This window comes from Oncorhynchus nerka, linkage group LG5 (genome assembly GCF_034236695.1).
Source record: "Oncorhynchus nerka isolate Pitt River linkage group LG5, Oner_Uvic_2.0, whole genome shotgun sequence".
Taxonomy (NCBI): Eukaryota; Metazoa; Chordata; class Actinopteri; order Salmoniformes; family Salmonidae; genus Oncorhynchus; species Oncorhynchus nerka.
This window is the reverse complement of record NC_088400.1, coordinates 55,580,686-55,596,575: the sequence shown is the minus strand read 5'-3', so window position 1 is coordinate 55,596,575 and position 15,890 is coordinate 55,580,686. Positions and strand designations below refer to the sequence as shown.

Sequence of the window (15,890 nt, the reverse complement as noted above, 5' to 3'; positions counted from 1 at the left end):
AAGACGATTTGGGGGAAAACAATAAGTCCAATTAATTCCATCTCTTTTCCAACATCAATATTAGCTTATATTTTCTGCCGAGACAAGAGATGATGCAGATGGTATTGTGGTGTATTTTCTGCCGAGACAAGGGATGTTGCAGATGGTATTGTGGTGTATTTTCTGAAGAAAACACCATTACTGTCCTCCCACACACTCCCATCAGCAGCAACAGCAAGCACACCCTGACCTCAACCTTCACACAACACGCACGCTTAGGGTTATTACTTCAACACGGTACACTACTGCCACCAAGTGTCGACTCTTGGGCTTTTAAAAACATGCCGGAATACAGACAGCAAAAATATAATTGAGACACCAGAAGAAAAAAAACAGTGAAAGTTAAATGATTTATCTACAAAATACATTTTTATTGTATATACACATATCATTTCATCCCAAGAGTCAAAATAATAACATGATTGTCAGAAGCTCGTGCAGGAAGACACAGAGGAAATAAATACATTGCATTCTAGAAGGCAACAATCCCTTTGGACCCTTTCGAGATCAAATTCTATTTACACCATGTCAGATGACACCCGCACAGAAAGCAATCATTCTGTACTTTTTTTAGAGCACAGTCATCGATGTGGAGTACCTCTTCCCTGCTGTACATGTCGCAGGAACCAAAAGGAGACCCGCGACAATGTAAGTACCTGCTCCGTCTCTAAACTCAACTCAAGCCTTTAATCTACTGCCGGAAAGGGTTTGTACTAGACAGTTGATGTGAAGCCTCAAAATTACCAGGTAAAAAGGCAGGGTGCGCCACAGAGTTCCCCTGGTCTGGTAGGGGAGAGGGCTGGGATTCGGGGTGCTCTGCGGGGTGGGCCTTGCTAGATACACTGCTTGGGGAACCGTTATGGTGGTGTGGCGACTCCTGTTGTTCTGTGCTGTGTTCAGTCTCCACTGCCTGGTATTCAGAAGAGGTCTGATCATTTTGCTCCTGGCAACAGACAAGATAATAGAACATCATTGGCTGATCCATCGTGACAAAATGTTTTGGATACACTAAAGATAGAACCAAACCATGCACTAAACCAAACACAGGCACATAGGACATTTGACCACATTCACCACAGCACGTCACAAAGACAGTGTCGGATTCACCTCTACAGTGCGCACACAGTCTCACCTTTCTTTAGTTCACATGAAGGCGTGGGGGGGGAAATCGTTCACATAGTCACTGTTAACCATACGATATAAAAACAGAAAAATAAATCCCATTGAAATAAAATATATTTTTTAAAGTTATTAAAAAAACAACATGAACTGGCTTGAAATTCTTAAAAACTTTCGAGTCGCACATCCGAGGACAAGAGTTCTCATTGAGATTTGATACGTCTTTAAAAAAAGAAAAAAGGACTATCGTCCATCATCCTACCTGCAGTGGCTGTGTCTCCGAGGGTAGACTACTCTTGGCCATGCAGTACATCTCTCTGATCTGGCAGACAGCGAAGGCTATGGTGACCCAGGGGGATCCACTCAGCACCCAGGCCGGTCTGTTAACATCCTCCTGCTCCTCCTGGTGCTTGGTCTTCTTAGCCGGGGGTCTAGGGTCAGGGCGGGGCACAATCACACCAACCTGGTAGTTGTAGTAGTAATTAGTAGTAGTACACATCATTGTCCCACAATGGGAAATTGGTTTGCTCAAAGAAGCAGCATATGAGTACAACAACTTGGAGAGTTCTGACCTGGCTCTGCATCAAGTCTATGGTAGCGATGGGAACTGGACTAGATGGAACCGGAATGTTCTCTGCTAGCATCCTGTCCTCTATTGAGGGGAATACAAATTTAGGTTATTATTGTATGGTACACTGTGAAAAATAAGGGTGGTTTGCAGTTGTATAAATATTTTAGTTTTAGTGCAATATATGAAGCAATCCATTAAACCATTCTATACAGAACAGGGTCTGTAAAATAAAATATGAACTGAGGTTCTCTCCCCTCCCTCACCCTTTTCCTCGTTCTGTCCAGTCAGACATTGAATGAAGGAAAAGATGAGGAGTATAACCAGGGAAGCCATTCCAATCCCTCTGAACGTCTCTGCAGCTCCTGGAAAAAGAAAGATGCACTTTACAGATACACAAAAAAACATAAATGCTAACACCTAAGGTGTCATTTAATAGGGTTATGAATGGTTTATTAGTGGATGTGTAGTTTATAAATATGTAATAAACCATAACTCATTGGTTCTCAGGAGTTGCTAAATTTCACTACTCAAATGGGACTGTCAAAAGGGGCCGTTGTTGTCGCATCCGTACCAAAATAGTTGACGAAGACTCCCCCCACCATGGCCCCACAGCCCCGTCCCAGCCCCAGGTGTAGACCCTGGAGGATACCCTGGGCAGAGGTCCTCAGAGCTGGGGGCACCGCGGCACTCAGGTAGGAGATACAGGCTGCCCAAACCGACGCATGGGTCACACCTACAGTACAAAGAGACAGACAGAAAGACAAAACAACAAGGTTAGAAAAGTGAAATACTGTGTGTGGCTCAGTTGGTAGAGCATGGCGCTTGTAAAGCCAGGGTTGTAGGTTTGATTCCCATGGGGGAACAGTACAAAAATGTATGCACTCACGACCAAGTCACTCTGGATAAGAGCGTCTGCTAAATGACTAAAATGTCAATGATGCCAGAGGACAAACATTGATGGAGGTGTTAAACATTACAGCTTATAGGATAAAAATGCTTCTTCAAAGAAGGGGCGGCAGGTAGCCTAGCAGTTAAGAGTGTTGGGCCAGTAACCGAAAGGTCGCTGGTTTGAATCCCCGAGCCGACAAAGTGAAAAATCGGTTGATGTGCCCTTGAGCAAGGCACTCAACCCTAATTGCTCCTGTAAGTCGCTCTCCATAAGAATGTCTGCTAAATGTAAAATGTTTTACATTAGTACTGAAATAATGACATACAGAAGAAGAAAAAGCAGTCCGTCTTGTAGTATTAGCACAAATTGGAAAAACAATCTAACAGGAAACCTCACCTCAAATTTATTTAGGTCCTATGGATAAGGAAGTGTTGACACCTACACATCCATTCATCATCCGTCAGGCAGACGGACTTCTCATTCCGTGACCACAGATTCAAAACGTCAGATGGATACAGTTGAAGTTGGAAGTTTACATACACTTAGGTTGGAGTCATTAAAAATCGTTTTTCAACCACTCCACAAATTTCTTGTTAACAAAACTATAGGTTTTGGCAAGTTGGTTGGGACATCTACTGTGTGTATGATAAGTCATTTTTCCAACAAGTGTTTACAGACAGATTATTTCACGTATAATTCACTGTATCACAATTCCAGTCGGTTGGGAAGTTGACATACACTAAGTTGACTGTGCCTTTAAACAGCTTGGAAAATTCCAGAAAATTATGTCATGGCTTTATAAGCTTCTGACTGGCTATAATTTGAGTCAATTGGAGGTGTACCTGTGGATGTATTTCAAGGCCTACCTACAAACTCAGTGCCTCTTTGCTTGACATCATGGGAAAATCAAAAGAAATCAGCCAAGACCTCAGAAAAAAAGTATAGACCTCCACAAGTCTGGTTCATCCTTGGGAGCAATTTCCAAAATGCCTGAAGGTACCACGTTCATCTGTACAAACAATAGTATGCAAGTATAAACACCATGGGACCATGCAGCCCAGGAAGGAGACGCGCTCCGTTTCCTAGAGATGAACGTACTTTGGTGCGAAAAGTGCAAATCAATCCCAGAACAACAGCAAAGGACCTTGAGAAGATGCTAGAGAAAACAGGTACATTTACATTACATTTAAGTCATTTAGCAGACGCTCTTATCCAGAGCGACTTACAAATTGGTGCGTTCACCTTAAGACATCCAGTGGAACAGCCACTTTACAATAGTGCATCTAAATCTTTTAAGGGGGAGGTGAGAAGGATTACTTTATCCTATCCTAGGTATTCCTGAAAGAGGTGGGGTTTCAGGTGTCTCCGGAAGGTGGTGATTGACTCCGCTGTCCTGGCGTTGTGAGGGAGTTTGTTCCACCATTGGTGGGCCAGAGCAGCGAACAGTTTTGACTGGGCTGCGCGGGAACTGTACTTCCTCAGTGGTAGGGAGGCGAGCAGGCCAGAGGTGGATGAACGCAGTGCCCTTGTTTGTACAAGGTACAAAGGTATCTATATAACCTGAAAGGCCGCTCAGCAAGGAAGAAGCCACTGCTCCAAAACCGCCATAAAAAAAGCCAGACTACGGTACAAAGATTGTACTTTTTGGAGAAATGTCCTCTGGTCTAATGAAACAAAAATGGAACTGTTTGGCCATAATGACCATTGTTATATTTGGAGGAAAAAGGGGGAGGTTTGCAAGCCGAAGTACACCATCCCAACCGTGAAGCACGGGTTTGGCAGCATCGTGTTGTGGAGGTGCTTTGCTGCAGGAGGGAATGGTGCACTTCACAAAATAGATGGCATCATGAGGGATGAAAATTATGTGGATATATTGAAGAAACATCTCAAGACATCAGTCAGGATGTTAAAGCTTGGTCGCAAATGAGTCTTCCAAATGGACAATAACCCCAAGCATACTTCCAAAGTTGTGGAAAAATGGCTTAAGGACAACAAAGTCAAGTAATTGGAGTGGCCATCACAAAAAGACCTCAATCCTATAGAAAATGTGTGGGTAGAACTGAAAAAGCATGTGCGAGCAAGGAGGCCTACAAACCTGACTCAGTTACACCAGCTTTGTCAGGAGGAATGGGCCAAAATTCACACAACTTATTGTGGGAAGCTTGTGGAAGGCTACCCAAAATGTTGGACCCAAGTTTAAATTGTTTAAGGCAATGCTACCACATACTAATTGAGTGCATGTACACTTCTGACCCACTGGGAATGTGATGAAAGACATACAAGCTGAAATAAACAATTATTTACTATTATTCTGACAGTTCTCATTCTTAAAATAAAAGAGGTGATCCTAACTGACCTAAGACAGGGAATGTTTACGAGGATTAAATGTCAGGAATTGTGAAAAACTGAGTTTAAATGTATTTGGATAAGGTGTATGTAAACTTCCAACTTCAACTGTATATACACACACATCCTTATGCTGAAGTAATGGGATGGTCATCTTACTTTGCTTTGTGGGCTGGGGTTGCAAAACACTTCTAAGACACAAAGCTCAGGAAGAAGCTATAACACCAAAGCAAACAGTGCCTATCACTTATGACCAGTAATAACAAGCTTATTCTTACTTATTGAGCGTATTATCAATTATTACTAGAAAAATTGTCATGAGGCGTAGGCCTATAGGACATTTTATCCACCACCATTCAAAACAGAACTCCATAGTTAAATTCCTTGCAAGAATCATGGATGAGTACATTCCCTTTATAAGTCGACCCCTGTCCTAGAGCTGGGGTCGGCAACAGACTTTTTCTTTTGGACCCCCCAACGCTTTTAGTATTTTTTTTATTTTTATTTTTTTACAAATAATCATTATATACACTACCTGACCAAAAGTATGTGGACACCTGCTCGTCAAACATCTCATTCAAAAATCATGGGCATTAATATGGAGTTGGTTCCCCTTTGTCGTTATAACAGCCGCCACTCTTCTGGGAAGGCTTTCCTCTAGATGGTGGAACATTGCTGCGGGTACTTATATCCATTCAGCAACAAAAGCATTACTGAGGTCAGGCATGTTGGAAGATTAGGCCTGGCTTGCAGTCGGCGTTCCAATTCATCCCAGAGGTGTTCGATGGGGTTGAGGTCAGGGCTCGGTGCAGGCCAGTCAAATTCTTCCAGACCGCTCTCGACAAACCATTTCTGTATGGACATCGCTTTGTGCACGGGGGCATTGTCATGCTGAAACAGGAAAGCGCCTTTCCCAAACTGTTGCCACAAAGTTGGAAGCACAGAATCATCTAGAATGTTTGTAGCCTGTTGTAGCGTTAAGAATTCCCTTCACTGGAACTAAGGGGCCTAGCCTGAACCACGAAAAACAACCCCAGAAGTGTAAAATCACCAGGAATTCAACTAAAAATGTGTTTAATTTAGTAAGTCTGTTCCCAAGTGTTCCCACATCCCAAAAAATCTAATACCTGATTGCGTCTCAAAATACAATCTCTTTATGGACTTAGTTATGGTCAATTTGCAGTGTACAAATTATTATAATTATTCTCTGGGTCCCGACCATTCTCTTCAACAAAATTCGTCCCCCTCTGGATCTAGTTGCCTACCTCTATCCTATTGGTTATTGTGTACCCAAGGTGTCTGAAAGAGGGAGTGGAACAATATATTCTCCTTTCCAGTGTTTGACAAGACCCATCCAACCTGCTCTTAAATAATCTCTCATCTGTAACCACAGATAGACAAACAGGGGTAACATGGTGCCTGTTCACGAGTCATATGACATTACCAGGATATCCTTATTGAATTTCCTTTTGTTGATACTGTCTTTTAATATGACAGTTTTTGATGTGATACTGTAACGGTCTTTTCAATTAAAATCCATATTAACATTCCTATATTAACATTAAAAAGTGTTTTATAAGGCAGTGATTGCTTGAAATAACAGAGATTCCTGTCCTAAGATGTACTTTACTGAGGTTCAATAATACAGCCCTTAACTACAGACTCAAATTTGAACCTTTCCTCAGTCAGACGTCAACAGGAAGTAATGTCAATGTCGGACCTGCTCTCTCTTACCTTGCAAGACCTCCATAGGCAGAACTATCCATGCATTCTCCAAGTAAGAAATGTACAGGTAGCGTGCTGTGTTACATGCCAAGCCAATGTACAAGACCCTAAGTTAGGAAAACAGGGAGGAAAGAAAGAAATTAGTGATGAGATTTTCAGAGGTTAGGTACTCCGAGCAAAAGTTATTAAGAAGAAGAAAAACAGATCAAATAGGGTGATGTATGGAATGTATAGGCTTTTCAGACTTGGAGCGTCTTTTGTTGCGTTAATTTGGATCCCATCGCAGAACACTCATCCAAGGTTTAAACGGGGGTGGACAATTCCAGTCCTCGAGGGCCTGATTGGCGTCACAGTGTTGCCCCAACTAACACACCTGACTCAAATAATCACGATCTTCAGTTAAGAATGCAACTGGATTAAATTAGCTGTTTGCTAGGGATGGAGAAAAAGTGTGACACCAAATCAGGCCCTTGAGGACTGGAGTTGCCCAACCCCTGGTTTAAAGAGATGCCCTACTAGGTATAGTTAGTATTACTCTTTGTGCACAGTGCCCATTGAACTGGTGAGGCAAAAAGCACAAAAATTCTTCTTGAGACCTTTGCACTAATAGGTAACTGTATGACTTGCGGGGTTATAACCACCCACGATGTTAGAGAAGAACGCTTTAAAATGGTGCGTCAAAATGACATAGGTCGCACAGAGCTGCCAGATGGATGGGCCTCTCTCCTTAAACATAACACCACACTCTCAAATGTCCCTGCTCTGTGCTAGGTCAGTCTGTCTGACTATAGTATACGCACAAGGCCTGTGTGACGTTCAAGCAAGAGGCACTCTAAACGAACACGATCGTTTATATGCCGCATGTCTAGTCAAGGTGAAACGAGATAGCAAATGTGGAAATCCTCAGTTTCAGAAAATACTGTGCGCTTTTGGTTGTTGTTGTTGCTGCTGCTGTTTTTGGTCAAATATTTGGTTAAAAGAGATGGATAATGTGATATCCCTTCCTCCACCACCCTCCCAAAAACATGGAACACCAACAACCCCATCCTTACCTGATGTGTCCCACCAGCTCGATAAACTTATGACTGGTGAAGTAAGCAGCCAGCTCCGACACATGACTCAGAACCGAACACACACCAAACAGCGTGGTGGTCCCCTTCAGGTCCTCTAGATGCCAATACAGGAAGGTGAACACAAAGCCGTAACCGAAGCCCATGAACCAGGCGACGAACAGCACCGTGCTGTACTGAACACTACACAGCAGCCTGAGGAGGTCACTGTAATAGAACGGCTGTTCGGTGGTGGTGGACCCTGGGGTGATGGGGGTCTGATCCGAGGTGGAGCTCTCCTCTGGAGATGCCACGTTCCCATCTACCTGTGTGCAAAATAATGGTGTAAAATGAATAAAATAAAAAAATTCTATTTAAAGCAGTATATGCTTCGGTTAAAGAAATTAGAAAGACTATTTCCACTTAGTGTTAGTGTGAGTTTTCATTTTCCAGTAGATTTACCTGTGGTATCTCTACCTCCTGGGCCCTCTGAGGCAACTCCTGTCTGTAGTCCCCACTATCAAATCAAACTTCATTTCAAAAGACATTTAAAAATCACCACACACTTTACAGTAAAATAAATCAAATAGAAGATATTAAAAACAAACAGCAATTCTATAAAATAGATGAATAAAAAGAACATCAAACAAAGTCTAAAATAACAATAAAATCATTGATTTAAAAAAAAAGCTAAAAAAAAAGGTAGGGTTTCAAACAGTTTAAATTGGATCCGCCCCTATTACCTGTCGAAGTAGAATTGTGTTGCTACCACCAGGGCCAGACCCATCATCACTCCAAACACTATGAAGGCCACCTGGGGAAGGAACGAGTGAAGAAATGAACACATTAACTACATTTTTTATTTACGTATCAACTATGTTGCCCTTAATGACCCATTGCTTATTATTCGTCACATTTTCAATGTCATACATTACCTGGTAGTTCTTGTACTCGGGCAGGATACAGCCGACCACGCCGTCGATGAGCAGCGTAATGTGGGTGTGGTCTATCCAGATACCCACTAGCAGCATGGTCACACCCCAGCCAAGGGACCCCCACATTCTCTGCAGGCCGTAACGGTCCCGGTGCTTCCCCAGGTACTGTAACGTCACTGTGTCTACAATGGTGACCGCCGGCGCGCTGAAAAACTCCCCCACGATGATGACCAAGAGGATCAGGAGAAAAATGCTCTCGACCTGATCTTCGTTGTACTCAATGATGTACTCTTTAGGTTGGGTGGGGGCAGGGGTGGTGGTAGTGGTTGCCATAGGGGTTGTTGTAGTATTTGGAGTCACTTGAGTGGTATTGCCCTGCTCGTGAGGCATCAATGTGGAATTGGTGGTGGTGGGGGCATGGGTAGGTGTATGGGTGGGGGTTTTAGTGGTCAGTGGCATATTTGTGGTATTCGGTAAAAGCTGAGTGGTATTGGCTTGCTCATTAGGCACCACTCTGGGTTGGGCGCCGGTGGGGGTGTGAGTGGCTGTTGTCGTAGCTGTAGTAGTAGCATTGCTCTGCTCGTAAGGCACCCCAGTGGATTGAGTGGTATTGCTATCAGCACCTCTCCTATGCCGGCGGCGTACGCTATAGCCAGAATCAAGGCCATTCAAAACAAAAGGGAAGCTAGGAAAGTAACTTTGAAACAAATCCCGGCGACTTCTCGTACGATTGGTGGATGCGTCTGGTAGCGAGCCGTTAATTGGGGTCATAGTAGTCATGGGCAGTATTGGTGGGGCCACAGTGGGGATGTCCACCTTCTCCTTACAGATCATGTCAGCTGGTTTGACAAAGCCGATGCCACAGTTGAACACCAACCAACACAGCACAGAGAACAGCAACAATGGCTTCCCTTTCTTAAAACGATCGGCCACCACTCCCCAGAATGGCGCACTGCAGAACTCTATAAAGTACCGGATCCCAACCAACAGTCCACTACGGCTTGGCGACATCCCGAGCTGCTTGTAGTAGACGGCTAGGAGTGGGTGCAGGGATCCGTATGCTGCATAGAAGAAGAAGTAGAAGATCTTGGAGATGAGGAGCTGGGAGTTGACTCTTAGGGACATCCTCTCAAAGCAGCCTAGGTCTTTCAGTGGTAAGGCCATGGGTGTCTCTGGAGCAGACTGTGTGTCTGATGCTGCAGCAGACACTGGAGTGGAGGCTGGCTCTCGGTCAGTCTGAAGCTCCAGGGAAAGAGTGTTGAAGGGTTCGTCCAGGACGTACTTTTGATTTTCTTCATCATCCGAAAGGATGACCACTTTGTCGTCTGCGGCCATCTCTGGAAGACAGGAAGTTAGATTCATGTTTACTGTAACCTATACAATAGGCTACATTGATTATCATAACCATACAGTCTATAACCATACAGTCTGTGTGTAGCAATATTGATGTTATTCATATTGATGTTACACAGGAAACAGAAACTTACAGTCAACTGTGTTTATTTTCATCAAACTTAACATGTGTAAATATTTGTATGAACAAAACAAGATTCAACAACTGAGACATAAACTGAGGGGAGGGGGGGGTCAAAATCAAAAGTAAGGTAGTATCTGGTGTGGCCACCAGCTGCATTAGGTACTGCAGTGCATCTCCTCCTCATGGACTGCACCAGATTTGCCAGTTCTTGCTGTGAGATGTTACCCCACTCTTCCACCAAGGCACCTGCAAGTTCCTGGACATTTCTGAGGGGAATGGCCCTGGACCTCACCCTACGATCCAACAGATCCCAGACGTGCTCAATGGGATTGAGATCCGGGCTCTTCGCTGGCCATGGCAGAACACTGACATTCCTGTCTTGCAGGAAATCATGCACAGAACAAGCAGTATGGCTGGTGGCATTGTCATGCTGGAGGGTCAAAAGTGCAGGGACCAGCAAAGAGAAACAGTCCTGGCAATGTGAAATGCGTCAGCTGAATCTGGAGAGAAGTGAGGATGTTCTCTGCATCACACAGGCCAAAGTCAGAGAGCATCAACGTGGTACAGGAATAAAAAACAACTGACCGCAATGCTGCTCTCTTTGCAACCATGTTGGTCAACAAAATTATTTTTTAGATAGATTTCAGTCAGATTGTGGTGCTAGTTGTAATGTTATCCCTGCAAACCTCACAAAAGACAGTCACCTAGAGCCCTGCAGTCAGGTATTGGTGATGTGTAACAAGAGTAGTCTGACGCCACTGGGGAAGTGCACGCAAAAAAAAGAAAAAAAGGTGATCAATCCACGCAATAAGAAAAGCTACAGAGGTGAGTTCGTAGTCAACGTGCACAGGCCCCATTGTAGGCAGCAAGGCTATCCAGGCAATGGAGTTGCTTACTGTGCAGCATCACAGCATCCTGGCCGTCAAGAAAACAGGAGTATACTGATGTATTCCATGGAGAGGGATGCTTACCCGGCAAACTGAAGCTGGGAGTGGACGAGCGAGTGGAGCCTGTCCAGTAGCACTATATAAACCACTCAGAGAGGAGCTTGGTGGTCTATAGAAAAGGATGCCAAAAGCAGTTGGGGGGGGGGGGGGGGTCACAGATTGGATTGTCAGCCTGATCGCAATGCATAAACCATTTGGAAAACCATGAGTGTGTATCGATCCAAAACCTTTCGAGGCGCTCAAGTGGAGCCATTACCCACTTCCCACTATTGAAGATGTGGTGCCAGACCTGAACAGAGCACGTATGTTCTCTTGTTTGTGAAGGAAAAAAACAACAACAACAACTGACATGTGGAACTGGATGAGGAATCCAGCTATCTCACCACGTTCTCGACTGCCATGGGACACGCTACAGGTGGCTGCGCATGCCAAATCGGAATCAGTTCAGCCCCAGAGATCTTTCAGAGGAAGTTGAAACAAGGAATGGAAGGTCTGCCGAGGAGTCAATAAATAAATAAAAATCACTGCAGATGGCATCCTGATTATGGGGGAAAGGAGACAACGATGAAGCAGCAATTCGGGACGATGACAAAATCCAGAGACACTGCAGCTCAGGCTGAAGGAAGTGCCCTACATTGGTCAGCTAACATCAGAGGGGTTTGAAAGTGGTCCCGGGAAAAGCGACAGCCATCAGACAGATGCCTCGGCCTACAGATGTGCAGGGGGTGGGGGGGGGTACAGCGCCTCCTGGGTATGGTAAACGACCTATCCAAGTTCTGCAGCCACACCACACCACTGCAAGCCCGCTGTGACACCTAACACACAAGGACTCGAGCTGGCTTTCAAGAAAAATCAGCTGACACCATTGCACAGACCCCGGTGGTCAGTCTCAGATAGGTTCCTGGAAAACATGTGGTGCGAAGCAGGGTGTGCCTCACAGAACAGGAGAACAGAGGCCCTGTGGAATCAATCAACATGATACACTTACCTGCCTGTGTCAAGCGAGAGACTAAAGGCCATCCAGAGAGCCACTGAAGCTCCAGATACTGAAGAATGTGATCCTGCAGCGGTGGCCAGAAGGGAAAGAACAGGTACCCTTGGAAGGAGCAATGTATTTTCACAACAAAGATGAGTTGAGTGTGCAAAGTGGAGTTATCTTCAGAGGTGAGCGAGTCGTTGTGCTTGCTGCCCTCAAAGAATCCATTCCTCACACCTAGGAATCGAGGGATGTCTGAGAAGAGCTTGCGAGTGTGTCTACTGACCGGGCATGAATGCACAGCTGAGAACATACATGGAACAATGTAGCACCTGCACTGCATGGGGTGTGAAGCAGCAGAAAGAGATGCTGAAACCACACGAAGCACCAAAGCTTCCCTGGGAGAAAAATATGGACCTGTTGGAGTTCAACAGAGACTCCATGGTCACAGTTGATTGAAAACTCTCAAACTTCTGGAAAGTGGAAAATTTGGGGGAAACACAGTCAGAAACGGTCATTTGAAAACTAAAGACACACTTTGCACGGTACGGCATACCTGACATCCTATATTCAGACAATGGCCCCCAGGACTCTTCCGGCGAGTTCCGAAGTTTCAACAAGGCCTGGGACTTTAAACACTAAACATTGTCACCAGTATACTCGCAAAGTAATGGGAAATTGGAATCCGCAGGGAAAACAGCCGAACGACTGATGGAAAAAGCAAAGAGAGCAGGTGCTGACCCATACCTAGTCATGCTAGATCACAGAAATACCCCGTCACAAGCAACAGACAGCGGCCCTGCAATGGCACTGATGGAAAGACGTACAAAGACAATAGTGCGAATGATTGAAAATCTGCTGAGACCAGGAATGACAAAATTAATGGTCAGCAGAGAAGTTCAAAGAAAGTCAGGAGAGACAGGCAAAGTACTACAATACCTCTGCTAAGGATTTCACAGAGTTGCAATGAGATGACAGCGTGAGAGTTGAGCCACTCACAGGTAGGGCCATCCAAAAACCTACTGTATACAACTGAAAGACTGAATGTAAATAAAAGAAAGTAAAAACAAATATATAGTACCAGTCAAAAGTTGACACACCCACTCATTCCAGGGTTTTTCTTTATTTTGTACTATTTTCTACATTGTAGAATAAGACATCAAAACTATGAAATTACACATATGGAATCATGGAGTAACAAATGTTTTTATTTTTATATTTGAGATTCTTCAAAGTAGCCACCCTTTGCCTTGATGACAGCTTTGCACACGCTTGGCATTCTCTCAACCAGCTTCATGAGGTAGTCACCTGGAATGCATTTCAGTTAACAGCTGTGCCTTGTTAAAAGTTCATTTGTGGAATTTCTTTCCTTCTTAATGCGTTTGAGCCAATCAGTTGTGTTGTGACAAGGTACATGTGGTATAGAGAAGATGGTATTTTACCAAATAGGACTAAGTCCATATTATGGCAAGAACAGCTAAAATAAGCAAAGAGAAACAACAGTCCATCATTACTTTAAAACATGAAGGTCAGTCAATCATTTCAAGAACTTTGAACATTTCTTCAAGTGCTGTCACAAAAACAATCAAGCGCTATGATGAAACTGGCTCTCATGAGGACTGCCACAGGAAAGGAAGACCCAGAGTTACCTCTGCTGCAGAGGATAAGTTCATTAGAGTTAGCTGCACCTCAGATTGCAGGCCAAATAAATGCTTCACAGAGTTCAAGTAACAGACACATTTCAACATCAACTGTTCAGAGGAGACTGCGTGCAATCAGGCCTTCACGGTCAAACTGCTGCAAAGAAACCACGATTAAAGAACACCAATAAGAAGAAGAGACTTGCTTGGGCCAAGAAGGATGAGCAATTGACATTTGACTGGTGGAAATCTGTCCTTTGATCTGATGGGTCCAAATTTGAGATTTTTGGTTCCAACCGGCGTGTCTTTGTGAGACGCAGAATAGGTGAACGGATGATTTCCGCATGTGTGGTTCCCACCATGAAGCATGGAGGAGGAGGTGTGATGGTACTTTGCTGGTGACACTGTCGGTTATTTATTTAGAATTCAAGGCACACTTAACCAGTATGGCTACCACAGCATTCTGCAGCAATATGCCATCCCATCTGGTTTGCACTTATTGGGACTATCATTTGTTTTTCAACAGGACAATGACCCAACACACCTTCAGGCTGTGTAAGGGCTATTTGACCAAGAAGGAGAGTGATGGAGTGCTGCATCAGATGACCTGGCCTCCACAATCACCCAACCTCAAGCCAATTGAGATGGTTTGTGATGAGTTGGATCGCAGAGTGAAGGAAAAGCAGCCAACAAGCGCTCAACACGTGGGAACTCCATCAAGACTGTCGGAAAAGCATTTCAGGTGAAGCTGGTTGAGAGAATGCCAAGAGTGTGCAAAGCTGTCATCAAGGCAAAGAGTGGTTACTTTGACGAATCTCCAATATATTTTGATTTGTTGAACACTATTTTGGTTACTACATGATTCCATGTGTTATTTCATAGCTTTGATGTCTTCACTATTATTCTACAATGTAAAACACAGTAAAAAATAAAGAAAAACCTTGAATGAGTAGGTATATCCAAACATTTGACTGGTACTGTGTGTGTGTGTAAATAGACAGTGAGAGACAAACAAACATTCAGTTCACATTCAAAATGATTGCAGACATGGACTACATGCCAAAGTTAGGTGGAGTCTGCCTTTGTTGTAGAAAAAAAGAGAACGTGTAGCAATATTCATGTTACTCATTTTGATGTTACACAGGAAACGGAACCACTTGTTTCTTACTGACTTCGTGTACTTGATGTGCTGGTTAACAACACGCATAGTAAAATTTGCTTAACTATATATAGTGATTACAACACAAAGCATATTGAAACACTATGTTATACAGTGAATATGTTAAGCATGGCTACAATAAAGATAAGGCTACCCACAAGTTGCACAATGGGTGTAAGAAATATAGTAACATTGTTACAACCTAAGAACTCATGTTGTTCGTGAGTGGGTGTCATATCAGAAGAACCGGTGAAACCGGTGAGAAAATACATTTCACCGTCCAATGCGGTAGTATGAACTAAATGCATGTTTCACTGTCAAATAATGAACACAACACCAAATTGAAGACGTAAAAAGTACAACGTTTACTTTAAGCAGTGCTAAACAGAGCACTTACATCAAAATATTGTAGATTCGCAATAAAAATTACAAAACTAGCGCAGTTTCTCTTTAACATAGAAATATGAGCTTGGACGCCCGTGTTCTCATCAAGCTTACCTGACAAAGTCACCGGTCCGTATTCCTATTCTTTCAACTATGACTACGCAGGTTCGACGGTGGCAGTTCTGTCTCCCAGTCGTAAATCGAACGCTTCCTGCATTTCCTACAATACAGTTTATTTCGTCGTTTTCCTATGCATGCATGATACAGATGAACGATACACCGTAAGTAATATATTTTAAGACTCATGCAAATACTCCGACCTACAACCACACCTTCGTTCAGGCCATTTCGCTCAGATGGGAACTCCGAACTCGATACGCCCAGAGGATGGGTTTCGTGTGACGTCTGTGCTATCTGTTAAAGTGAAACCAACCTCCCAAATATTGTCCCGCTGCCCTTCAACATACACCAACTACTGTAAATGCTTAAGAGCATGTTTATAACGAACTGTTAAAGGCAATATGTGCAATTGTTATTGTTTCTAAAATCTATAACATCTTCTAAAATCTATAACATCTATAAAATGTATATTTCCTACATAATAAAGGAAATAGATAGAATATAATGTAGCTTG

The 15,890-nt window shown here is 43.6% G+C and overlaps 1 protein-coding gene across 2 annotated transcripts; it reads right to left on the bottom strand.

Moving 5' to 3' along the window:
* Positions 1 to 386: 386 nt before the first annotated feature.
* On the bottom strand, positions 387 to 15,617 carry LOC115129668 (major facilitator superfamily domain-containing protein 6-A-like). 2 transcript variants are annotated; one of them, XM_029660276.2, is made up of 11 exons: positions 15,371 to 15,608; positions 8,674 to 10,010; positions 8,482 to 8,552; positions 8,201 to 8,255; positions 7,742 to 8,064; positions 6,699 to 6,796; positions 2,301 to 2,462; positions 1,993 to 2,091; positions 1,731 to 1,810; positions 1,421 to 1,621; positions 387 to 982 (listed from the first exon to the last, which is right to left on the bottom strand). In XM_029660276.2, the coding sequence occupies exons 2-11, from the start codon at positions 10,006 to 10,008 to the stop codon at positions 731 to 733; spliced, it is 2,676 nt and encodes an 891-aa protein (XP_029516136.1). In that variant the 5' UTR covers positions 10,009 to 10,010; positions 15,371 to 15,608; the 3' UTR covers positions 387 to 730. The 2 variants fall into 2 exon arrangements, with proteins under 2 accessions (XP_029516136.1, XP_064874827.1); XM_065018755.1 differs by having other exon boundaries at positions 934 to 1,222; positions 15,371 to 15,617.
* Between the last annotated feature and the right edge of the window lie 273 nt (positions 15,618 to 15,890).